Raw genomic sequence first — 26,299 nt, 5'->3', positions numbered from 1 at the left:
AGATGGACCATTTGTTTCTTAGCTGAATAGATGGATAGTTGAACCAGAGAATAAAAGAAATTGACAAAAGGACAGTTCATTCTTCAAGGTTTGTCCATATCAGCTCAAAAACAGCAATATCATAGAAGAGGTTTCTGCAAACTTTGCAGAGTTGACAAGCTGACAAATTGACCAATTGTCCCCTGCTTACTGATATGAGGCTAGTAGACCCTACAATTCACTAATGGCTGAGATGTAATCAAGGTTATATGGTGTACTTATAATGTTCCCACAGGCTAGTGATTCAGCATTTTAACTCTCCTTTGAGTTTATAACAAAGACCATGGTGACTGAGCATTTTTCTGTCCCCTGGGGTCAAACTGAAGGCAGGGGATACAGTCACATGGCTCTGCACACAAAGTCAACTTGAAAGAGAAAACACAGTTTAGAAATGGCTGCTTAACAATATCATAGCAAGGTGCAAGGTTTAAAGTTGGGCACTTGAGTTATTTGATGAGTCAACCTCATAGCATTGACAAGGAGGTTTGCTTTAGTTTGGCATGTGATATATGTACTGCAGTGTGCAACACAGTCAGCATTCAGTCCCAGCCCATTATAAATGTGCAGCAGGGTCAAAACGGTAAAAAGAGAGAGAGAGAGAGAAAGAGAAGTGTGTGGAGTGTTTGCGGTTGCGTGTCTTTAAATCTCTTCACACGCCACAGCCATGTGTGGAGTCAGTACACGTGCTGAGGCTGAGAATACTGGAGTGAGAGAACTAGAGGCAGGGCCTGCAGACATGGTAGGAGGAGCCCACAGGAGGAGGGACATGCAGAGCAACAGGAAGAGTTTCCCTGTGCTGCTACTGCTGGACTTCAAACAGCAACATTTGATCACAGATAAAAGTACACTGATATCCAGAATTTGACAATGTATGGGATGTTGACGTGGGACATTTAAGTGACAAAGTGCATGGTCATAGACTCTAAAAATGCATCACATTGCATGATAAAGCCCCATGCATTTGGATTGCAATCCCTTTATATAAAACCTTACAAGAAATTGAGATTCTAATTATAAAACATATTAAATAGCAAATCATAATAATTGGTTATCATTGGTTAGTCTAAAAGTGTCTAAACATGTATATATATATATATCATATATATTATAATGTGGCTGAGATGACGTTGCTAAAGTTGAGTGAATAATTCTCATCAGCTCTCCCAAAGCTTGAAATTTGATAATCTGTGTTGTAATCTGCCGTATCATAAAGGTACCCAACAAACAGCTGCTTCATGAATATTAAACGGAGCAACACCTAACAACCTATGATTATATTCGTTACCTAAGCAGGAGTTGGCCTACTGTTTGCCTCCACAATGGCCTCAGGCCTTCAGTTTCTGAAATGCTGTGGAACAAGTGCTGAAATGTGCGTAGTCACATATTGGAATATTTCTTAAAAAAAGTGAAAGCCTCCTGTTCTCTCATGCTTGAAATACGTGGACGAAAATGCGCCAAATCAACTTTGTAAGGCTGCGTTCCAGAGCTTCCCAAAAAGCAGGGAGAGACAACCATGTACCACAGGGGGGCTGAGGGTTTGCAGGTTTTTGTTCCAACAAAAAACTACACCAGGTGGTTGCACTGACTAGTTCCTGCTGTCGGGTTGAAGCAGCATAAATCATCAAAATCTTCTGGTTTAGTCATACACATAGGAAAACGTGCATATTTTCTGGCCTCAGTGGCACTTGGTTGCCTACAGTATCCAAACCTAAAGATTCAGTATTTGGTTAGACCCACAGATTATGTATTATGGGACATGCTTGACTTCATCTTGGTGCCTGTGAAAGCACTCTTTAATTTGTTTTGCTGTCATTGTGGAACATCATGAGGGAACACCTTGTGTGGAAACATGCCCTCATAGTAGCTGGGCATTATACAGCCATTAGTCTTGTGATAGCTGCTAATATATTACAGATCACAGATAACAACAGGTGGTAACCCTAACCCTTTTGATTTTCTACAACCTACAACCTGCCTGTTAGTGTAGAGTTGTTTGCCCTTTACACCAGATTGTGTACTTTTTATATTGTTTTTGGACATTGTCATTTTTCCACATAATAAGTGCATTGATGAACAGCTTTGGGGAATTTAAGGCATACAGGTTTTGTTTAGACCGTGTTGATGCAATTCTGTGGTCATTTGAAAGGCTGACTACCCTGACTCTCCTTTAGTTCCTTTCTTGCTTAATGAAATAATACATTTTTTTAGTTAAAATTTAGGTTACCACATACCCCTGCGAGATATAGGAGTTTTGTGCTCTTATAAGGAAGGAAAGTCAGTTTGAGTGAGGTGCATTTGGCCTTAAAGGGAATGGGGTGAGGTATAGCCCTATACTGGCCCCACTCAAAGAAACTGGTTTTGAGTTGACAGATGGGTAGAAAGTTATATAACATATGCACTTTTAGATTTCTCTATTGGTATTTAGTTCTGGATGTTGGATTTGTTATACAAGTAATTATGGTTTAGATTAATCATAGTAGCCAATATCATGCACCAATTGAATTAATAGAATGCATGTGGTTGTGGTTAAAACACTGGTTTCCACAGGAGACTGGGACAGCAGATTCCATAGGATCCTCAGGAACATCAGGATGATAGTTACACATTTGTTTTAGCAGTAGTACACACAAAGAGATATACATAATAACCAGTTTGATTGTGGTTTTGTTATTGACAGTTTTCAGGTGTGTAATAAATCATATATAGCAATGGTTCTTTGCTCTAATCTAGTATGCAGTGCTTTTTATAAAAGAGTTTGGGTATAGGTCAAATGATACAAGTGTATATAATGGAAAAGCCAGACCTATTTTTGACAGTATTTCTCACTACAACAACCTACACCGTTATATCTTTATATCTTATCTTTTTCCCAGAATATTCTCTTAAGATTACCTTGTCCATGAAAACCTTAATGTCCAAAAGCTGTTTGAAAAACAGCCTCCGTTAAGGAGCAAAGGAATGTTGTTTGTTGTTTATAACAGGAGGAAAGTAGCTCTCTGCTTCCACCTGGTGGCCATCATGATGTAATGCTGCATGTGTTTGTATTGCTGGACCACTGTCATCAGCTATTTTATTGAAGTTTGAAAATTTTATCAATTTCAGGATAAATGTAGGTCAGTGAAAAGCATGTAAAACAAGTTTGTTCTTCCCTTTAATTTCAGGGAGTCAGACGAGTATGAATGATTCCTGTGAGTCGCCCTGTTCTTCCTCCTCGTCCTCCTGTCCTCCTCTGCTAACGCCCACGGACAGCGGGCCAGATGGAGTCGGGATGTTTGACATAGATTCTTCAGACATGGACATGTCCAGCCAGCCGAACTTTGACCCCAGGAGGCACTCCTTCAGTGAAGAGGAGCTCAAGCCACAGCCGATGATCAAGAAGGCCCGCAAGATCCTGGTGCCTGATGGTTTGAAGGTGAGCCCGAAGTCTTCACTGCAAATTCAGAGTGGTGATGGTCAATTTGAAGTAATTTAAGGCCATGCTTTAGTCATTTGAAGGCACACATCATAAATGAATTAATTCTAGGTTTTAAGTCAAAAGCATTAAATATCAAAGAAGCAGGATAGTAACAAACACAAGAGCAACAAAATAGAATTTACGAAGCAGAAATAACATCAACAAAAGTCAGTACTGACCAAACTCTGAGGATGAAGCATGTGAAAGGAACATGTCCCACGCTCATTCATGGCCAAACACCCACATCACCCATCACCAATAGGAGCTTTACAAAAGTACTTCACACTTCTTAAGAAACAAGTCTTACCATTCATTGATTCTTTTATAGAAATACTTAAACCTAATAATACCTTAATTGCTTGATTGCTTGATTGATTGATATCTTTTATTTTGAACATGTAAATAAAATAAAACATCAGAAAAAAAATACTAATAAAAAAGACAAAATAAAACTCCATAATTTCCAGTACTTAAATACATCTATTTACACGTGCAAAAAGGAGTAGGAAGAAGTAAAACTTATGTACTCTTACCCCTTTATACCCTTTCTACCCTATTAAATGAGTTAGCTACACAATAATAAGTCCACAGAGATAATAAATCTATAACCAATAAAAATATATATTCAGAAGTTCTGTTCATATTCATATATTTACCCATACACAACAATAACTATACACATACTACAAATTGTTCAATATAAACCCAGGTTATTAATTACACTGTGTTTCTCTGTACCTCTGGAATATAATTTCTTTGAACATCTTTTTGATTTGAAATATGTTAGAATTAACTTAGACTTAGAATTCTCTGATCAACCGAGGTAAACAATTTGATAGGAATAAAATTGGCAGATAAATAACCAACGTGTACTGCTTTTGTCTGCCTTGTTAGGATGAGAAGTACTGGACCAGGAGGTATAAAAACAATGAAGCAGCCAAGCGTTCTCGAGATGCTCGGCGTCTTAAGGAGAACCAAATATCCGTGCGTGCCGCCTACCTGGAGAGAGAGAACGCCGCCCTCCGACAGGAAGTGGCCGAGATCCGGAAGGAACTGGGCCGCTGTCGCAACATCCTTAGTAAATACGAGAACCGTCTTGCTGACCAGTGATGAAGACGTGGAGCAAAATCAAGAAGAGGAGAAATTTAAGATGGATTAAATTTAAGACTCTGAATTCTTGGGGTGACACAAAGGACAAAATGGGGTTCAAGAAAATGGTGATGATGATGAGGAAGATGATGATTATGATGATGAATGTATAAGACAAGGAGAAGACTTGTGTATTGAAGCTCAGGTGTCTTGTTTTGTTGAGGTGTCAGCTCTTAAAATTGAAAGATGGAGAGAATAATTTAACAGATGAAAAGTATGTGACTTTTAAGAGTTTTGTTATTGGAGAATTGTATATTTTTATAATACTTGAGAAAAATTAGACAGAGAGAAAATTTGGAGAATAATTTTGTATATTTTCTACATAGAGATGGGGGAAAGCTATGGTAAAAATCTTTTTATTATAGATGAGTCAGGAGATGTTTAACAGGTGGTCAGCCATCGAAGGGTATTTTTCGACTTGATTATTGTAGTCAGGATGCTGCAGCAGGACGCATGTAACAATTGTAATATAGAGAGCAAAAATTATCTTATAATCGTATACTTCAACATTTTTGTGGATTTTATTCATTTTTTTCCTCTTATGTTTCTGTCACTGGGAATGGGCATGCTAGAGAGAGACGAAAGGGGAGACAGCATGGAAACAGTCCAGCACTATCTACAACACTTGTCTTGTGCGTTCTTTTTTTAATAGAACAACTTCATCCTTTTTTTTTTTTTTTTCTTTTTAATTAACTCAAGTTCCCCAACATTTTTAGTTTTTTGTACTTTGAGCTTAACTTTATGCCATTGGCCATCTTTCTCTATCCTATGCTTTTATCTTTAACTCAATCTCCTTTTCTCTATCCCAGTTGAGTGCTTGTAATCTACTCTGGTGTCTCGTATCTCACCTAAGCTGGTGAAAGCCTGTTGTGATGCCCTGGGTAACTCTGCTCCCTCTTGATCCTCTCTTTTGAATTGTTGGGACATTTCTCTTCCTCTGTTTCTATATCCAACTGCGCTATTTCTGTCCGCTTGCTCTTAACAGCCAATCCCCTCACAGTTATGTGCAAACTCTTCCCATAACATGTTGTCCCCGTGTCTCTCTTGTACCTCGGCGGTACATTGAGTAGTTCAACCTCAGTGTTGTAACGTATTCTGAAATAGTTATCAATCTTCCCAATAAAACGCACATCGTTACTTTACTGTACTTTATGAACACAGTTTAATTAGCATTATTACGGGGGAGAAATGTTGTATATTGGATAGGCCTATACTATTTTGTGTATTTGATGTATTCCAGGAGATGGGATGAACACCCCCATTGAGTGGAATGGTGTTAATTTCTCAGATTTCTGGGAGAAATAAAAGCCAAAATTTCCTATGTTCATCCACAAAGCTTGTTCCTATTTAGTGCTTTTTTTTTCAATACTGTTCCTTCCTTACTGTTTACTCCTGTTACTACTCTTTACTTTTAACTGTATCTATAAACTTCTCTTTTTTTACCCACAACAACTACACACGGGGCATGGTACACTATGTTCCTGGGGAGGGATGACTAGTAATAGAGTGTGATTTTAATCCCCTTAACGACCATGATGAATAGTTACCATTACTGCTATTATTATTGTTATGGTTATGATGATCATCCCTCTTGTTGTTGCTGTTCTATATTATTGAATTATTTTCCTTTTAGGACAAACATGATCTGTTGCACCTTGAAACATCTTTGATCTTCAGTGTTCCTCAGAAAGACTATTTAAATGGAGAAAAAAAACCTCACTCTGCAATTTGCATCCTGTCTCATACCACTCCAGACACTCTACTCACTTCTACTATGGACACTACTGCCACCTTGGTTTTTTTGACCATGGATTTCACAAGCGTGGCTCAATAACTTGAAAATGATATTCATGCAGACTTACTTTACCTTTTGTGATGACCTCTTCTGTTCCGCAGCAGTGTACAGAATATGCACACTATCAATATGCTCCTTGTTGGTTTATTTCAGCCTTTATCACCTCAATCAGTAATTGTTTGCTCTCCCAACAGGATTTAGTCTCTAATATCCTCACAGATGTGGTTGATAAATCTTTTTAGTGACTCTAATTGAACTATAACTGCCCTGCTGCATCAGTGGTGGTCCATGGTGCCCAGCCCACTCAGTGCTGGTTGTTTGGATAGAGTCAAGATTTTCCAAAAACACCAATAAAAGATTGTTCTCATTCACTACTGCTTTGTTTGCCTCTCTTAAGCTTTTCGTGCTTGCATCTTGAATTAAAGCACAGTTTTGATCGGGAGAATGGGCAACAGAGGTTACATTTCAAGAGGACAACTTCTTTTTCATGTATGAACTTAAGCCTGATAACCAGACTTTAATATGTGGTGAAATGTCCACAGACTACTTGTTTTGATATCCTCCCTGTTTGTTCACATTGTGTACATTCCTTTGATAGGCAAATAAAGTCCAAATATGCATCATTTCCCAACAGAGGCAATACTACTTCCCTTGGACATTTAAGGAGTACTTTACACATTTCTAAATTAAATGCACTCACAAATATGATTAATCCTCCAAGCTGAGCTGAGTTAGACTACTTAATTATGAAAAGTGTAGGATTACAAAATAAGTGTGTTGGTGGCCTAGACATCAAGAATTGGATACATAGGAGAGCAAATGCTGCCTTCATGACATCCATCAACAGCCATATGCCATCCCATTAATCTGCTATCTCAACAGAAATGGGTGAAAGGTCCTTGAGACTGGAATTTTCCCCAATTCTCTCTTCCTCAACGCAAACCAGATGTGTGCTCCTGGGCTGTACTGCCACCCCCCCAACCCCCATGCCCCTCCCTGGCTCTCTCTCCCTTTCCCCCCTCCCATTCTTTGTTCCCCTTTCCTTAAAAATGCTGTGTCTTTGTGTCCCTCCCTCATATCGTCTGAGACCTGACTTCAAGGATGGACTGTGCACTGCTGCTGCTGTCCCTGTGGGCTCTGACTGGAACGGTGTCCCCGCAGGCTCCAGGTAAGTCCTCTGAGTTCATCCATCACTCACACCTGGGGGAGCACTGAGCCCTGCGTACACAATGAACACAGCTGGACTATCACTAAATACTCTGGACTTTCCCCTGCATGCTTTGTTGCTCTGTAGCTTGTATTTTAATTTACAGATGGTTATGTAACCAGGGCTTGGGACTGTGCAATTAATCAGTTAAACAGCTGCATTCAATCATTAGCACTTATATATGCAATGGACTAACTAAGGTTGGGGGGCGTGCAATATATGTGTGCATTTTGGTGAATTAGAAAGAAATCACTAGTCTGCATTTCACCATACAGTACGTCAAATAAGTCAGTGTTATTTAAAGTAAGTGTATGTCTGTTTTTATTTGTTTATTAATTATAGGATGCCAGTTTTTCCACAATGTACATTTTGGTTGTACAGTGAAAGTACAGCGAAATCAATCAGTCAATTTGTTCATGGTGAATGCTCTTTCTGTGTTGGATCATCATTGACTTTTTTTACACACCTTCATGATGATGATGGTGATTCTAGGACTTCCATAACTCTGGTTTCACGATATTTAGGTGTGTAATGTCATAGGTGCTACATGTACAGTACACCATGTCTCCATGCTGTTCTGCGATAATCATGTGTGCATTAGAGCAGCACACTTTGTGGTCACATGGCTGATACAGTAGCACACGTTTTCATTCTAAGAAATGAAAAATGGGGATCCCTGTCTGACTCCCCCCTTCTCTTCCCCTCAAATGTTCTGGACATTGAGGGTGTGCCGTTGTTAGCAATGTTGCAATGTAAAGTAAGTGGAGAATTTTAGTTTCATGACGTGTGATGGAATACATACGGAGAAGTGAGGGAAATGGGGAGGGGTTAAATATACTAGATTACTCTCTCTATATCTCTGTTTTCCTCTTCAAATATGAATTGAATTTTAGACAAAATTACTCCATTGAGAAAACACACATTAAACACTATTCACAGAAGTAAAACAACTCTCAAGACAAGATTGATAGCTGAATGGCAAAGAGTAATAAAGCCTGCCATCTAAATACTTCTCATCTGGCAACCTGGGTGGCAAATGTTTGCTCGACCACCCACACTGAATTTACTTCCCTTCAAACAGAAAACAAAGCAGAATAGGCAAACAAACCCTCATTACGGCCCTTAGTGTTTGCGATTGTTTTTTTTTTTACAACGGGGCCATGAATGAAGGAGAAGCTTACAAAGGGACAAACACTGTGGTGATGTGATAGTGTGTGTGGTATCACAACAGGGTCATGTACGGAGAGACTTCTGGGAGAGGAGAGGAGCAGGACGTGTCCTCGGCCCTGCAAAGCTGACAAAGACTGTGGCAACAAGCGCCAGTGTCTGTGTGACGGCCAGTGTGGTCTCAGCTGTGTGGCTCCAGGTAACTATTTGTATGCATGTACCCTCAGATGTCACTGTGAACACTATTGTGGGCTCAGACACATTAAAAGTGTGTGTGTGTGTGTGTGTGTGTGTGTGTGTGTGTGTGTGTGTGTGTGTGTGTGTGTGTGTGTGTGTGTGTGTGCGTGCGTGCGCGGCTGTGCGTGCATGTGTTTGTGTGTGTACACAGCTGTGGCAACATACATCCGTGTGTCTTCCTGGAAAATAAAAGCCTTGGTCATGCACAAAATCTGGACTCAAAAAGCACTCTATGTCAGTGCTGAACACAAGCTTTTTATCATGCTTGTGCATTATAAAAGACGGCATTGTGAATCCATCCAGTCTAGTTATTCAACCTCATTAATGCCATTTTAAAATGGTTGAGAGCTGTCTCATTTGTCTTATGCAAGAAACAATCTGGCACATTCTGAGATTCCCCCTCCTCCATCTGGATCATCTCTCTTCTCCTCAGGTCGAACTTGTCCATGGCCTCTGCCCCCCAGTGAAAACTCAGACGTGAGCCTCCTTTCTCCCACTCCCACTTTTTCTGCCCTGCTTGAAGTTCGCTGCAAGCTGGGATTCACATTGCCCAATGGCTTGGATGCCACTATTCGCCGTTGTCAAGGTGACCGACAGTGGAGTGGGGATGAGCCCATCTGCACAGGTGGGTTTGAGTTCAACAGAAACATTTTCTTTCTCGCTTCATGTGAGGTTATTTCATAATAAGGAATTCATACACAGGAAATTAACATCTGGAAGAATGTTGCTGTGGCATTTCTTACTTTCTCAGATTAACTATCGTCTTTCTTATTTAACCAAAGCAGCAGGTATACCTCATGTGTTTATGTCCATGATTGGGTTGAGGATTAAACATAGCCTTTATTGTGATTTTGTGTTTATGCAAGACAGTCAAAAAGAGAGAGAGAGAGAGAGAAAGAGAGAGAGAGAGATATATTCAGGAATGAAACCCGTCTGTGGTTGTGTCGACTGAGACATTGCACAACTGGGACCTATTCTCCTCATCACCATAGTAACCAGAGCTGTAGTTGTTCATATTGGCTGATGGGAGATTTTACTGCTGAACTGTTGATAAGTTTAAACAGGAGAGGAAAGCTTAACACGTTTGTGTGCATGAAGATCGCATGGATGCACATACATACATTATATTAGGGTGTGTTGTTTGTATGTGCACCACAGCACATAAATATATTTTCTGTTTCTATATACATGTGTATGAAATTATATTTGTTGATTTTTTTGGTCATAGTTTATGATGTTATATTAAGTTGTCTACTCATAGACAGAATTAGATGTGCTTCTGTTGGACTGTGTTGTTATTTAAGGGTGGACAGAATAAACTACAGGATAAAGCCATACAACAAAACCCCAAATTACAGCCTCAAAATGGAATGAAGATGAATCACAACTACTTGAATGCCGTTTGAATACAAATCTATCATTATGAATGAATAAGCTTCACTCATGTTGTGTCTAACCTTGTTTGTGCAAGAGATCTTCTGCAAGCTCTTAATGAACCTAAAACTGACATGTGAGCAGGTTTCCTTTAAAGATGCACCTCTGTAGGTCACAGGGGCCAGAACAAAGCTGTAAACACATTTTAACAAAAGCACGAACAAAAAAAGAAGTGGCTCACAAAACAAACAAAATTTGTTCAACTGCTGTGACGCCTTATTATTTCTACCGCTGTGCTGTAAGGCTGCACAGCAGTACATCAAGTAAAGCCATCAATACTTCTTAGTGTCTCTTCACATCTCATTATCATCACATACAGCACCTGGATATATGCCTTTTGCTTATTGCTTATTGCTCTAAAGAAAAAGGTCTGAGTCCTGCATTAATCACACAACCATGGAGGTACAGTAAACATGCTTTCTTAGGAATCCTCAACCCAGCTGGGTCCCGCTCTCACCCTCACGATTTTTTATCTTTTCAAAGATGTGAAATAAGGATACAATTCTCAGCTCTCTCGTAGAGTATCCTCTTGCTGAGAGACAGGCAGAAGGTAGGTGGGTTTTGAACGTGTGAGAGCGTTTGTATTGTGTGTGTCCTTTGCATGTGTGTTAGAGTGTGAGTCGGGCTCCTTCATGCCTGTTGAGAGGCAGTGGGCGGCGGATTACTGTCAAAGTGGCACAGAGCTGCATGCACACAGTGTGAGTGTGAGCGGGTGTGAATGTGCGTCTACTGGGAGTGTGTTTGCGTGTGTGTTTATGGGAGAGAGGTAGATTTTTTTCTGTATACATTAGATGTGTATGTGTGGAGAGGCAAGTTGCACATGTGTTAGAGAGTTTCTGTGTGTGTGTGTGTGTGTGTGTGTGTGTGTGTGGGCGACAGATCGCAGTCAGGAGAGTCAGAGAGCTCTCTTGCTCATGCTGCTCCAGGCCTTTCTGTTCCCTGCTCTCCTCTCCTCTGCTCTCTTTTCTCTTATCCTCTTTTCCTCCCATCTTTTTCTCCTCTCATCTTCTTCCATCTGAGGCCTCTGATAAGGTCTCTCTCTACAATGGGAGCCAAGGACAAGCATGTAGCTTGAGGTTATTTAGTTTGTGGTGCGTGCATGCATCTGTTTCTGTGTGTGTTTGTGGGAGAAAAATGAGTAACAAACCTAACCTTTTATATCTTTGGTCTCAATCAGATTGTTGTGTATTTAACGCTGTGGTTCATTTCAAATCACGGTTTTGTAATATTTTAGATGAATTTGATATACCTGCTTCACAGCAATTTGGTGCAGCAGCTTGTGTGGGTGGCAGCAGTAGAAGAGGCAGGAACAGGGCGATATGTGAAAACAGAACTCAGCTTTGGGCTCTCATCCGCAGCCAAACAGACTCCTAACTCTACCTCTCCCATAGGTCCCTTTACATTCTTATATTAACGCTTCTCGGTTTCAGATACCTAAGACAGCCCTAAGGCAAGAGCTGTCTCTGCATTTCAAAGCCAGGCTCTGCTCCGAAACCCTGCGCTTGATGGAGCTTGGGTCGCTCTAGCCTCTCTCCGAACACCACTCTTGATATTTATATTTCCACAATCGTGAGGCACTCAAACTTCCAGGAATGAGCAGGTGTTATACAATCACAGATATACAGCTATGAGCTCGGAGAGGTGTCGGGCGGATTTTCATCTGCTCATCGAACTTTGATTTATTACACAAGAAGGGTTATTTTAACTTATAGAACAAGACATGAAGTGAAACGCCTCTGCGGGTCACACACCAAATAGAAGCTCTAGTTATACGAGTCAAATGAGGTAGCGGGATTAATGTTCTTTCCTCTATCCATTTGTTTTTCATCCCTGCTTCCTTCCTTCTTTACTTGATGATGGTTATCACCTGCAAAATCACATCCACATCCATCAGTTACATTCTGATTCTAATGTTTTCTGTGTTCCTGTTGGTAATTGTGGACACACTGTATATTGGGTTGTGTTTACATCTTTTTACGTCACAAATGCACATTAGATGCACACTGAGTGCTGCGGTATTTCTCTCAGAGAAGCTGAACACACATCCTTGTCACTACAGGGCAGTAAGTAAGTGTGGTATAAACAATTTATGATATGTTTATATACTGCTTATAAATAGGGGAATTTAAATTAATGAGTTACCTTTATGTTATTATTGCAATAAGTATTGCTGTGTGTAGGCAGCATTTTAGTGCAGTAGATGGTTGAGGAGGAGCTTCAATCACTTTATACCGTTGGGTCATATTCAATAAAATGCACAATAATTTATAAGTTCACAGGTTTTTCTGATTTCTGATATTGTATTTTGTCTTAATCTGACTAAACTATCTAACTAAACTGTGGGAGAAGTTAGGAAAATGTAGAAGTATTAAGATGCATAATTTGGATATACCCAAGTAAAGTACAATTCCTCAAAAATATACTTATGTACAGCGCTTGAATAAATGTACTTAGGCACATTCCACCACTGCTATGTGGGAATGCAACTTTTCTGTTGAAGAAATGGCATAACAGTAACTGAAGGCTGGTCTGACTGTTTTTCTGCTGGCTTGTTTTTTTTTTACTTGCAGTGGAGTATTTTTTACATTGTTGCTACTTTTACTTAAAGCTTTAGGGCGTAACTTGATATTAATGGGGCGGTGCATGGTCACGGAAGGCTTGCATCATGTGGCGGCGCCGACAGTTTTGTTGTCATTACTTAGAATTCCTCATGGGGGCGACATAAACTACACACTATAGCTTCAAGTAAAGGACTTGCCAATAAAATCTTTAACCTTCTGTTCTTCTCTGACCTTTAGAGGCTCAGTCACCTGAAGAACCTGCTGCCGTCCAAACCTGCCCTCTGCCTGAGGAGATCATCAACACCTTCAGCATCCAGGGCGATGCAACAGCAGGAACTGCCATCCGCTACAGCTGCCTGTCTGGGTGAGAGCTGGGGGATGATGGGAGGTTAAGGTTGTGAGTGCGTAGGCAGAGGCTATGAAATCCTGAAAGGATACAAAGGTAGAAATGGAGGAAGTGAGAAGATGGGGATGGAGTGTGAAGAAGAGGGAGGGAGCGGAGGGAAGGCTTGATCACAGGAGAGCTGTGATAGAAGAAATATTCAGATCAGTTAATTAAGTAAAAGTAGTAGCAGGAGTAGTACACTTCTACAAAATACTTGGATTTTAGTACAGAAATATTATGGGCTAAATGTACCTAGTATCAAACACACCTGTATAATAAGTGTATGATATGTTTTGTAATGTAAAATCTGAAATGTGACTAATAACTAAAGCTGTCAGATAAATGTAGTGGAGTAACATTTACAATATACCCCTCTAAATTATAGTGGAATAGAAGTATAGAATATCATGACATGCTCAACTAAAGTATCTCAAAACTGTACTTGAGTAAATGTACTTGGTTACTTTCCACCACTGTGGAAGAGATGTTGGGGAATGACGGGTGATGAGCGATGAATGACAAGGAATTCATTTTGATCTCCCCATTGAGCTAACTAGGTCATTACAATCTAATCTTGTATTGATTCCCCTTTACACACTGACTCATCCACAGGATAAGATGAGCCCGAGTGGATGTGTCAGCCAGAACTGTGCACACAAAATTCAGACACTCGGAATAAGAGAGACAGAGTGTAAAAAGGAAATCATTTACACCTTTTTTCATCACTTTTATTCAGACAAAGCTCCTCAGCTGTCAATACTGTACATGACACAATGCCATCTGTCCCAACCACTCTCTCCCTTCTCTCCTGCAGGGCGGATATAGTGGGGAGCAGTGAGAATTTCTGCCAGGATAATCAGACCTGGCAGTATCCTCACCCCATCTGTAAAAGTAAGTGCACTGTATCTTTCACTGGTTTGTATGTGTGTGTATGTGTGTGTGTGTGTGTGTGTGTGTGTGTGTGTGTGTGTGTGTGTGCGCGTGCGAGAGCTTCATCTCGACTGTCTGTGTCCTCATGCATCTTTCAAGGTTAGCAGGAGAAGATGGAACGGTGGTTGATGTGTGAGTGAATGGACTGAGGGACAGTGTGTTTATTTTGTCAGGATGTTCATTTATTTCTTGTGTGTGTGCAGATATGTAAAAAAAAAAAAAAGAGTGAATCAAAGAAGGAGACAGACAAATACACACAAACCCCTTCCAAGTATTCATCTTTCAAGATCTACTGCTGAATTTCGCAGTGCTTTTCTGCCATCTTTTGGTCCAAACTGGTATTGCATGGCCTTTGTTGAAAGCACAGACAAGGGCAGAAAAAAAGGACAGAGGCATTGTTGCTTTGATTCAAGCTTTCGGTTTAACTTCAAACTATAATGAGCTCCCTATTGTATGTTTAAAGATGAGTAGCTTTCCTGAATAAACAGACTGATAATCTGCATCTCTCTCTCTCTCAGAAGCGTATTGCCAGCCTCCTGGAGAGGTGGCGCAGGGATACGTGGTGGCTGTCCAAAAGACTGAATATGAAGTTGGCTTTGACATCCACTACCTTTGTAAAAAGAACTTCCTGCTGGATGGACCCCAGAAGGTCACCTGCCTGTCTAATGGCAACTGGAGTGCATCGCCCCCATATTGCAGAGGTGAGGGATGTTTTAAATCAATGGTGTGTAAAAGTTTAAGAGTTTAAATACTTTTAAATACATACGTTTTTAGGCAGATAAAAACTTGGAATTCTTATGGCATGGCACATTCAATGTATGCAAATAGTTTGAATCAAAGACATATATAGTCCTAGCACATTCATTTTTGTATTAAATCATAGCCTACTTTCATACCTTGTTAATCTTTTTCACAGCCCGCTGTCTCATCCCTGCCGAGCGAAGCCGTGTGGTGATTGGTGGAGTGAAGCGCTGGCCGTTTGATGTCACAGACGCCATGGTTCCTCACGGGGAAAATGTGACGTTCTACTGCAAACACCCTCGCAAGCAGTGCAGCTTCGCTGCATCCCAGACCTGCTTTGATGGAAAGCTGCAGCCACCAGCCTGCTACCTTGGTAAACCTTGGACCACCCATACAGGCCGTCCTTTTCTTATCTGTATCTGTTAGTCGGAAGAACATGATTGATTCACATTATTGACACTTTTGCAATATTCATGCACCTTCTCTTTGTACTTCAGAGCCCACGTGGTTGCAGTATAAACTCTTCCCTCACCGACTGGTCTCAGAGATTGAAGCATGTCAGCCTGATGATGTGGAGTGATGACCTCCTCGACCCACCCAACACCCATGACACTGTGTCACAATAGGAACACCTCCTGACACACACCATCGCCCAGAGCAGTCCCTCTCCACTCTGCAGCTTTGCTTAAACTATCTATGCTATGATTGTGATTGTCTGTTTTACACGCTGAAATATTTTTTTCACAGCTCTTGTGGATCCTGTGCTTGTGGCCTTTGTCCCTCTCTGTGGCATACTTTCAAACTGTGGGCGTAATTATAATCTGCAAAGCCCTCAAGTATTACTTTGATCTTCTTTCAGCTTGAGCCAATGCATACTGTAGATGAAATGCATATGAGGATGTCCATACGATTAATTGATACATGCTATATCAGTTATGCATGTGAAGATACCTCCATGTAGCCTAACTCATAATAGCTTGACTCTGTGATATCTCACTGTGTGATCTGTCTCCCCTCCCTTAACCCTCCCTGACGCATCAAGTCTTGAGGCTTGTAAGATTTAATGATATGAAATAAAGTTATGTCAAAATGTTTTGCTCTCTGGCTTCCTTTTTGACGACACATAAAATCCTACTGTGGTTCTCCAATTCCATTTTTCTCCATCCTCTTTATGTCTATCTTGTTGTTCATCCCGCCTCTCTGTCTCTCAGGCGTACAGGGAGCCTTTCTATACAGGCTGCAGGTTCAACTGTACTCATAGGCTGAACATGGCTACTGGTCGGACCCGGTAGGCTGCGACACCATAGCAACTCCCCTTGACCCCTCCCTCCCTCGGCATTCGCAGCATCACCCTTTACACTGCACAGTCATATTTGGTCCTCCGGAAATATCCACAGCACGGGTAAGCCAGTCCCTATGCAGCGAGTGTATGGGTGGAGTATAGTTTTAAATACAGTTTTAAATGTATCGAAAGAGCGTCCTACACCGGCTCGGACAGAAGGGCTGGGATAAATGACAGCGCGCCGGGAAAGTTTGTCCTAAAGCTGCCGGGTTGCGCTCTCGGTGTCTCGGACCCTCGGCTCTAAAATGGCTGGCTGTAGGTTCGAGGAAGCTCCGGTGCAAAGGGAAGGATCCGCTCCACACCGCGACTCTCTGTAAATATACACGTTTCTCTAACTCCGACCGACGCGTTAGTGATGTCGTAGTCCCAGGTCCGAGAGCTGTCGAGGCGCACACGCACCATAAAAATATTGGCATTTCGGACCTAGGACTGTGCGTAATGGCGTCCTCCACGGACAGTGCTTCTCTGTTTACCCCCCAGACACATTTTTAGAACAGGCTTGTATTTGCAAACCAAACCGGAATATAAATGTTATTACAAAGCGAAATCAATCGTTTTATTATTGATGTTGCATGTGGATGAGAGAGATAGATAGAGAGAGAGAGAGAGAGAGAGAAAATGTTATTTCGCTCACGTCAGTCGGACCCTTCTGTCCTCCGGTGCGTTTCTCTGAATGATCGGCGACTCCAACACCGGTCGACCCCTCGGTAAGAAATTCGCTGAGCTATAATTTCGGATAATTTAAAGTAACCAATACAATTACCTGGACGGTGTGGTGTTGAGGAGGCGGGGTCAGGTCGCTCAACATTCCGGACTGAGGAGTTGGGGGGGCTCAGTCTCATCCATAGGCTGTTAGTAATCTCACAAAATCACTGATTATTGGCTTTTGCACTAAACTTGACCCCAATAATCACCACTGAGACACTGAGTTTTTCCAGCCATCCCACAATATTTATTTCATTTCCTTCCCTTACTACCATGAAATGTCTTTATTTGTATTCTAATTTTGCTTCTCAGAGTATCTGATTTATTATTGTATTCCTATTTTGTAGAAATATAAATGGGTATGCCCCAAAATGGATTCTCAGTTGGCTTCAGTCCTGACCGGTGGCAGCCTGGATGTCCAAAATGGCAGCCAGTGTGCAGAGGGATCAGGGCCAGTGACAGATGTTTTTTTGGAACTAAAGGAAAAGACCTCACCTATAACTGTACCAGGTAACCTCCAGCCGTGCCCTGTCAAAGCAGCAGTGACCATCAGGCAGGCTGCTCCATCAATCAATGGGAATAAGCCAAAGGGGGGCGGGACTAAGCCAGCCTCTCAGGAAACAAGTAAGATTGGTGGGTTCAGACAGCCAATCACAGTAAAGACTGGAGTGCATGAGTTGCACAGCCAACCAATCCGACTCAAAATTGTTGTTCCCCAACGGTGCAAGAGGCCAATCACAAACTCTGCCATCAGCCTGACCAAAGACTTTGCTCGCTCACATTTTGGAAGACCTGTTTCGGTCTCAGCTGGAGCAGGAAAACACAGAAGTAAAATCCTACTATCTGCTGTTAAGAAAAAAGGAGAAATCACGGATGTTACTTACCATAAGACTGAGGAAGCTAAGCCAGAATCATTCCATGAAACCGAGGCAGAGAGGGAGGAAACAATGTGCAAAGACAGACTCGTTACAGTTGCTAAAATCATTCACACTGATGAGTCAGAAACTCCTTTGATCTCAAGCACTAATGCAGCTAAAATATTGAGTCTGAAAGGGATTAAAGAGGAAACTACAGAGAGAGAAATTGAGGAAAATATTCCTTTAATTTTGCAAGAAATGGACATGAAATGTTGTAAGATGTTTGATGACGTGGGAATGGAAGAACAAACAGAAGCACTAGACCTGAGTCTGCCCAAGAAAAGAGAGAGTCGAGAGAGGTGTGAACGCTTCCCGGATGACTCTGGCTGCGAAAGCTCACTGATTATGGAGGTGGATGAATATGAGGGAGAAGGGGACAGAGATGTAGTAGAAGAGGACGATGATGGTGAAGGAGAGGGTTCTGTGCCGCATATGGACGCCACAGATAGACTTGAAGACTCTCTCCTGTCTCCCTCTTTCTTTTCTACCTCTGTCTTTACCTCCCTCTCCTCGATAGACTGTGACACTGAAAACCTTCTTCTCATAGACGACCGGGGAATCCCGTATACGCTTAGTTCAGACGGACTCAAAGTGCCGCAGGTCGATGCTTCCACGTCAGAGGATCAGGTTGAAGAAATGAGGTCGCCACAATTAGCCAAGTTAGCAGATCCTAGCCTCAGCCAAAGTTTAGATAATGCACTATATCCACCTTCTGATCATATTTACAACTCGCCAGCCCCTGCTACTGATTCTCCATCACTAGGTGTTGATCAGACAAAGACTCCAGAAGTCTTCACAGGTTTGATTAAAAACTCCGCTCCCTCTAAGGCTGCAGAGCCAAGCGTCAAATCTGTTCAGGAGGCCAATGCTGTTATATCAGTCCCCAACCAGCCCATTCAGATCCTCACAAACACTTCTACTAACACTCCTATTCTCCTCCTGTCATCCTCCTCTTCCTCTCCTCAGCTCTCCTCAGCTCAGGTGGGTCTCTCGCTTCCCCTTTCAGTTACTCAGACCTCCGCTGGTGCTTCCGCCCCCGTGTTCCTTCTCCTTTCATCTGTACCCTCTTCCTCTGGTGACTCTCCCTCCACCCCTATCACTGTCCTCGACCCCTCCACTGGTCAGTTGTCCCAGATCACCGCAGCCTCTGCACCCGTCTCCCTCCCTTTGCCCTCCGGTCAGGTCAGCACGCTGGGATCACCTCTTCCCACGCTGTCCCACCCAGTCATCAGACTGAGCCCCAACAGCCCCCCCGTCATCCTGTCAGGAGTGACCAATGTAAACTCCGGCTCTGTTCTCACCTCTCTTAATGTCCGTTCATCCTCTCCTGCTCTTCAAAACGACTGCCACAGCACAAACGCTCACTCTCAAATCAGCTCAGCCGATTCAAACGTTGGAAGCGAAGCCATATCTGCTGAAGAAGTCTCAAGTGAAAACAACAAGCCATCAACGTTTACAGCATCCTCTCCTCACCCACATTCTGCTAGTTTGACCTATGACCCCTTAGCCCAGCCCAGCTCAGAGGCCCAATCACCAGCCTCGGAACTCAGATTTGACCCGTCTAACCAACACTCGGAGCATTTACCTCTGGACGACCATCTTTACTTCTCCAACGCTGCTGCTCCCCCCTCCCCTCCCGTCGGACCCATTCTCCCCTCTGATAAGCTCGACCCGCTGGGCCCCCTCGACCCGCTGGATCCTCTCTCTCCAGAGTGGACACCCGACGGCACGGCCCCCCGCAAGGTTCTGTACTGCGATCTGTGCCCACGGGTCTTCTTTTACCTCTCTGACCTTGAGCGCCACGCCATCACGCACTCGCAGAAGAAGCCTCACGTTTGCCAGCAGTGCAGCAAAGCCTTCAAACGCTCCAGCCATCTGCAGGTCAGTTGCAAGCTAATTACAGCGATCATTTAATGAGCAGTAAAAGTAATAACACCAGCCACTTGAACAGATGTCGCAAATGATTAGTGCAGTGACTGTTAAAAATGCAATAACTGATGTTTAGGCCACTTGGGTGCAGCAGAAACAAGCTGTGAGCACAATTCTGACATTTTATCTATTTATATATTTTAGGTTGATATGTTAGCAAACAGTTGCTTATTTACTCATCCAGCAGACATGGAGTCTTGGTTTTCACTAACTCCTGTGACAATTATCTGACTCCTTAGCTGCTAAATGCTCCACTATGTTCACTAGCTAGTCACTAACTTTGTCTGTCTGTCGTTTGGTGCTGAGCAGGTAGTGTACAGTGGGTTTTTAGAGCTTTTTAGCCTAAAACAGCTGCCTGCTGTGGCCGAGCACACTCCTATGAGAACAGTCAGACTGAACCAAAACAGTAAAGTTGCTGGAAAATCCCAACAATGAGCTGAAAGATTTACTAAGCTCTGGCTAAAGTGTCTGGCGATAAGTCTTTATGGGTTCATCACTACGGCTGACCCCTTTCACATGTAGTCTATATGATCCATTGTTAATATAAAAATATTGATTTTAGGTGCATTAATAAAAGTGTTGAGAGATATTTCATAGATTCGTGATCAAATGTTTACTATTTTTCGTCAACAGAGACACAAGCACATCCACACAGGCCAGAGGAACTTTGTTTGCCACATCTGCTCCAAACGCTTCAGGGAGGCCGGTGAGCTCCAGCGCCACCAAAGGGTCCACACTGGAGAGAAACCATACCAGTGCCAACTTTGCCACACACGCTTTGCCGAGCGCAACACGCTACGCCGACACACCAAACGCAAACACCCTTACCACCAAGTAGCCATGGAAATGCTGAACGAGAGAAGAGACAGAGGAGGAGGCGGCGGCGGATCCGGAGTGCAGGAGAAAGAAGAGAGTGCTGAGTGGTACAGCTCTACTGTGTCTAATTTGGACAACTCCGAGTCTGAGATGGAAACTTAAAAGCATTTTCTGCATATGGACTCCAAAGTGAAGGGAAAGAGGCGGTAGGTGATCAAATGTAACTCTGGTTAGACGCTAAACTTTCCTCATTAATTGACATTTAAAATAGGAGGCACTTGCAATATTTATTTCAATGTTTTTAAGCTTATTTATTTATATGAATGTACATTATTCTCATTCCATTCAGTGGTAAAAATCAGAAGTCATACACGATTTTGACATTAGCTTTCCTGTATGAGAAAGGTTCCATATGTGTATATGTATATGAAACGGAAAGTTTATGCTTGAAATCATGATTTTTATGTGAGTTACAGAATATTAATTAAACTGCTAACATGCCCCCATGAAGTTGCATTCCCATACAATCCAATATGTAAAACCCTCAAGTGCTCAGAAAAGGATAACTTATTTACTCTCAACAATCCTCTGCTCTAACTATGTATATAAAGAGTACTATTTGTAAGAGCTGCACTATCTCATGTGAAAGATGTAATCTATCTTTCCTACCGTCAGAGACACTGTGAGTCATATGCACTTGTTTTATTTCAATATTAACTTTTTTTACATTGTGAAGGAAATTGCTTACTTTATCTTTTGTCGCAGCTGTCATATTTTACGTATTTAATTCATATCATGTGAGTTTGACCAAATGTTTTTGAGTTATTCTAACATAAACACTATATTCAGATTGGCTTTTTGTTTAATGTGAATTATGTTAACTTATTTGAATTAAATCTTTGTCCCATCTTTTCTTCCACGTTGGTGTCTTTTCCATACGCATGTTAAAAGAATTGCAATATATTTGATGTGGCTTTTTTCATTAATCACATATAACTTTTCTTGATCATGAACACCAGGGCCAGGGTTTATATCTCTGCTTTCATCTCTGATTCTGCTCTGTGCTAATCACCAAAGATGAGACCAGACTTTACATGGATCTTTGTAAAGAAAAAAAAAAAGAATTAAGATACTTGATATATATCTGCTGGACTGCCTCCAGGGCGTAATTGAGTTTGTAAGACAGTCCTCTTTTTTTTTCGCACACTCTCAATTTTCTGCTCCATTTAAACCACAGAGCCCAACAGAGCTCGGCTCAAGATAAGTTATTCAATACTGTATCACTCAACTGACCTGACTGGGCCCTTGTGGCCGACCCAGTCCTTATTTCTACGCTGGCCATTGTGCGAGTATAGGTTTTCTGGCATGCTGAAAGGCCTACGCTAAGCTCTACTGTATTTTAGTTTGGCAAATTCACTTTTATAGAGGGTCAGTGGAAGGAGAGAGATGTGGAGGGTGTGAAGAGCAAAGGTTAACCAAGCAGAGAATGAAAAATGTGCTGCTGTTCTTGGAGATTCTTGGGGAGAATATTTGCTCTATTAAAATAGTAAGAGCAGATGTTTAATGCATCACTATGTTACCTTGAACTGAATGTATAACTTACAACTTATAGAGGGAGTCTAGTACATAAAAAGACTTTTGGTCCACAAAGAACTCATAGACTAAAGACAGTTTGATTTAAGTCAGATGGTTGAAACCTAATTTTAGCTTCCCCCATCTCTTTCAATTGACACACGTTAAGAAGGGATATCGTCAGGGGTAATGAATATAGCAACAAATAACTTTTTCAATCTACATAATGGGCTTGTGAGTAATATTTTTAGATAGACTTGAAAAATGTGAACCTATATCCTTGACTCTCTCTAGCTGTATTAAGTCATTGCGGGCAAAGATGCAAATAAATGAGCAGGTGTGCTTTATGGTGACATTGGATTTACAGGATTAATGCATCAGTTTGATGAAATACTGGAGTCCAAGTTAATTTTGGTTTATTCTTGCTGACTTTCTATGTATATAGTTTCTCTTTGTTGAGCACCTTTCAAACTGTCTTCACAAAAAATAATGGAATTTTTTTTTTTTTTTTTTTTTTTAGCAAAGCTGCCAAAAACCAAAAATACAAGAAAAATGACACAGGTAACTATAACAATTAGATTTTTTTTTGATAATCACCTCAACAGTTCAATGTTATACAAAATATTGTTTCAGTATTTATACACACAAATACAGCAGACAAAAATGAGTTAATCTCAACTATATGTCATTGTAAATCACTGAAATACTGTATGAATAATTCACAGTTTAATTTTTTTTCTCGATAAAACATTTATGTTCTTTAGACATAAATGACAACGTGAAAGCCCCACATCAGCACTTTCGATTGGTTTTCTCAGCTTGTCTCTACATGATATGTACGTAAAGTTTAAACTATAATTAAAGCATACTTGATGGCCTGTCATCAGACTCCCTTCCCTTTCAGCAGCCATGGCCACAAAACCCCTGCAGCCAACCTCCACTGGGAGCACCCATGTTCTCCAGCCCTTTTGTCCTGCTTCAGTTGCCAGGTTAGAGTACCTCAGCTTATTGCATTTGTACGCTTCACCAACTGCATCCTCCCATGGCACCGTCACTTCTATGATGAACAGGGCCTTTTGCGAGGCAGACCACAGGATCTGATCTGGCTGAGACTGGTGAGCTTCGGCCTAGATCGACCTTCATCTTCCAGTCCCGGGCTGTGTCCAGTTGGCTTGGTTCTTTTCCTGCATCTGTGGCACCTTTCCTGCTGGTACAAAGGCCATGGTGTTTGAGAAGCCAGGGGTTGAGGGAGAGAGGGCGTTGTTGTTAGTTAGTTGAATATAGAATATACTATAAGAATATACAAGAATAATAAATAAGATAGAATACAAGAACAACTATTAAAAAAATATAGATATATAGAATATATATAAAACGTATATAGGCCTACAAGTGGCAAATAAAAATGAACAACCTACTCCATTAGTATTTATAAAGACGTAAGTAAACCCATTTGTGCAAGTTGCACTATAGTACAGTACAGTATTGTGAAGTATATGAGTCTTATCTAACACTCAGTGTTGAAGTGTTAAACGTTTTATTGCATGTGGTAGGAATGATTTCCTGTAGTGGTCCGTGCGACACCAAAGTGTCCTTGGGTAAGGCTGGTCTTGGAGCTGGTGAGTATGTTCTGTAGGGTTGCTGATATATGGCAGAGGGGACATGATTGGTCTTCCCCACTCCACTACTCCAATAGATGGCTCTGATGAAGCTAAGTCTGCCTCCTTACATTCCCCAAAGATTCTTCCAGGCAAGCTTCCAGTGTGCCAGGATTTCCCATCTTGTCCACTGACCCTGCTTCACATGTGAGACTGACTTTGCACATCGTTCTGCCTCCTCTTGCTGTCGTATCTCTTTTACCACAAGCTCTTTCTTCTTGGCAAGTGTTGCTCTGTGCCATGTGAGTCTACTTGGGCCTTGCCCAAAGCCGCCTCTTCCATGCTGAACTTGGCCCACACAATCTCTCCCTGCCTGAGAACGGATTTTGCCTGCTGCACCGCATCAGATCGGTTCCACTTTCTGCCTGCTGCCACTCTAGGAGCTGCCGCCCGTACTGTGGCATCCTGAGTTTCTGTCAGGGTCATGTCCAGCTTTACCTTGAAGCGTTTGTATTCTTTAGTAAGGCTAGTTATAGGCAGAAGGTGCCAAAAACAAACATTACCATGTGTTTTTTATGCCAATAAATGACCGTATCATTATATTCTATATGCTGATACACTGCACCCATTCCTCATTCTGATACCCTGCAATGCAATGTAAACATCGACTTGACTCTATTCATTTCTGACTTATACTTACAGTATGCCCCTCCTCATCTATTCCATAAAAGATCCACAATCGCTCCTATAGCCTTCTTGTTGTAGACGCTCATTGAAGTGCTACGTACATATTGTTAAGGTCACTGTGAGGGTTAAGCCATTAAATCAATGTCGTTCTGTAAGTAACACAAAACAGATTCTGGTCCCCTAATTGACACCACTGGGCTGTTGCATTGTTGAGCATACAAGGTCCTCAGAGCATGATGATTATGCATATTCAACCGGCCGTGTGTGTGTGTGTGAGATCAGCAGTCCAGCTGGCATTTTATTTGTACAGTACTATAGTATAGTGTGTGTGTGTGTGTGTGTTTGTATGTTTGTGTAGGGTTGATAGCTATCCAGATTGCACACAACTTCAAAGTGCAGTGACAGACAGATGGATGATGGATAGAGTGTGGACAGAAATCTCTGTGGTCTGTGTGTGGTTGAAATTGGCCTATGTCAGTGTGTGGCTATGTTTGTGCAGCATGAAGTGGAACGGGCAGCAGGGCTTCTGAGTGGCACAAGGCACATGGCCAAGTGATTGAAGTGATAAAGGTAGAGGAGGAGAGAAGAGAGGGACGAGAATAGACCCAGTTATGAACAACCAGGAAGAGGCAGCAGGTTGAGTGTTAGACTGGCATGTTTCAGCTTTTTACTCTCTTTGATACATTCTGCACTTTGATATGTTTGTTGTATATCCACTCTGTTGTGTCACAGACGTCCTATTATTGTCACTGGGAGCAAAAATGATGGAAAGCTAAACTAACCATGAATGGATTTCTTTTTTTTTTTTGTCATTGCATAGTTCAGCCATGTGAGGGCACACTCACACTTATGATGTGCTGCATGTACTAGCTCATTTCTAATGCTGTCTCTCAGCTCTCTCAAATGGTGGAGGGATACCTATACCAGGGTGAAAGCAGAAGACAGTGAGCCTGGGGAGAGCTGGATCTACATTCAAACTCTGCAGTTTCAGCAGCGAAGGAGGCAGGTTTGACATAAATATGAAATCCCCCACGATTATACTTTTATTCCAAGCTATATAATGCTTCATAGCCTGTGTGTTGCATGTGAAGACAGGGTCCTGTACAAATAGATGAGTCCAGAATTAACCAGAGAAATATGATATTTCACAAGTGAAAGCATGCAAGCCTCCTCACTCACCAGACACAGTGCAGGATTAACAGTATGGAGTCAGTGTATGTGAGAGAGTGTGAGGGAGGGAGAGAGAGAGAGAGAGAGAGAGAGAGAGAGAGAGAGAGAGAGAGAGAGAGAGAGAGAGAGAGAGAGAGAGAGAGAGAGAGAGAGAGAGAAAGAGGGTAACCGGTGTTAATTAAAGAGGGAGTCCAGGCTGTAAAGGAGAGGGTGTAGCTGTGGAGGGGAACCAGAGGAATAAGCAATTACATCACCTTTCCCTCAATAATGTGCCATGCTGTCAGTGCAGTCAGTGTTTATATAGGTGTGTGTGTGTGTGTGTGCGTGTGTGTGTGAAATGTATTTACAGGGCATAAGAGGAAAAGCTGTCAAAGGTGAGATTCTATAATGACAGGAAAAAAGCAGGCGTACTGTTCAAATGGCACCTGAAAGAGCCGTCCATTTATAACCATTTATCAAATTAA

General features: G+C 41.8%; 3 protein-coding genes across 3 annotated transcripts in view; all 3 read left to right on the top strand.

Annotated features, from left to right (window-relative positions):
* dbpb (D site albumin promoter binding protein b) overlaps positions 1 to 6,811 on the top strand; it is a 9,677-nt gene extending 2,866 nt beyond the window's left edge. Inside the window, exons 4-5 of the mRNA XM_028580151.1 lie at positions 3,201 to 3,451; positions 4,388 to 6,811. Of these exons, the coding sequence (XP_028435952.1) occupies positions 3,201 to 3,451; positions 4,388 to 4,603 (467 nt within the window). The 3' untranslated portion in view covers positions 4,604 to 6,811. The remainder of the gene's footprint in view (positions 1 to 3,200; positions 3,452 to 4,387) is intronic.
* A 720-nt stretch (positions 6,812 to 7,531) lies between these two features.
* Positions 7,532 to 16,123, top strand: ntd5 (ntl-dependent gene 5). Its single transcript, XM_028581389.1, has 8 exons — positions 7,532 to 7,605; positions 8,876 to 9,010; positions 9,482 to 9,673; positions 13,281 to 13,407; positions 14,243 to 14,319; positions 14,877 to 15,059; positions 15,275 to 15,472; positions 15,597 to 16,123. Exons 1-8 carry the CDS (start codon positions 7,539 to 7,541, stop codon positions 15,677 to 15,679), a joined length of 1,062 nt encoding a protein of 353 aa, XP_028437190.1. The 5' UTR covers positions 7,532 to 7,538; the 3' UTR covers positions 15,680 to 16,123.
* Positions 16,124 to 16,404: 281 nt separating this feature from the next.
* Positions 16,405 to 21,704, top strand: LOC114557126 (uncharacterized). Its single transcript, XM_028580439.1, has 3 exons — positions 16,405 to 16,501; positions 17,494 to 19,944; positions 20,626 to 21,704. The coding sequence occupies exons 2-3, from the start codon at positions 17,518 to 17,520 to the stop codon at positions 20,968 to 20,970; spliced, it is 2,772 nt and encodes a 923-aa protein (XP_028436240.1). The 5' UTR covers positions 16,405 to 16,501; positions 17,494 to 17,517; the 3' UTR covers positions 20,971 to 21,704.
* Positions 21,705 to 26,299: the final 4,595 nt, after the last annotated feature.

The sequence above is a fragment of the Perca flavescens genome, chromosome 6 (assembly GCF_004354835.1).
Source record: "Perca flavescens isolate YP-PL-M2 chromosome 6, PFLA_1.0, whole genome shotgun sequence".
NCBI classification, from domain to species: Eukaryota; Metazoa; Chordata; class Actinopteri; order Perciformes; family Percidae; genus Perca; species Perca flavescens.
Note: the sequence above shows the minus strand (reverse complement) of the source record. Positions and strands in the feature narration are given on the sequence as shown.

What these genes read in the sequence shown, in the direction of transcription:
- ntd5 (XM_028581389.1), top strand. Translation starts at nt 7,539, where the DNA reads ATGGACTGTGCACTGCTGCTGCTGTCCCTGTGGGCTCTGACTGGAACG. An exon ending in TCTCAGCTGTGTGGCTCCAG is followed by an intron (nt 9,011 to 9,481) that starts GTAACTATTTGT and finishes TCTTCTCCTCAG; the next exon opens with GTCGAACTTGTCCATGGCCT. An exon ending in CGCTACAGCTGCCTGTCTGG is followed by an intron (nt 13,408 to 14,242) that starts GTGAGAGCTGGG and finishes TCTCTCCTGCAG; the next exon opens with GGCGGATATAGTGGGGAGCA.
- LOC114557126 (XM_028580439.1), top strand. Translation starts at nt 17,518, where the DNA reads ATGGATTCTCAGTTGGCTTCAGTCCTGACCGGTGGCAGCCTGGATGTC. An exon ending in AACGCTCCAGCCATCTGCAG is followed by an intron (nt 19,945 to 20,625) that starts GTCAGTTGCAAG and finishes TTTCGTCAACAG; the next exon opens with AGACACAAGCACATCCACAC.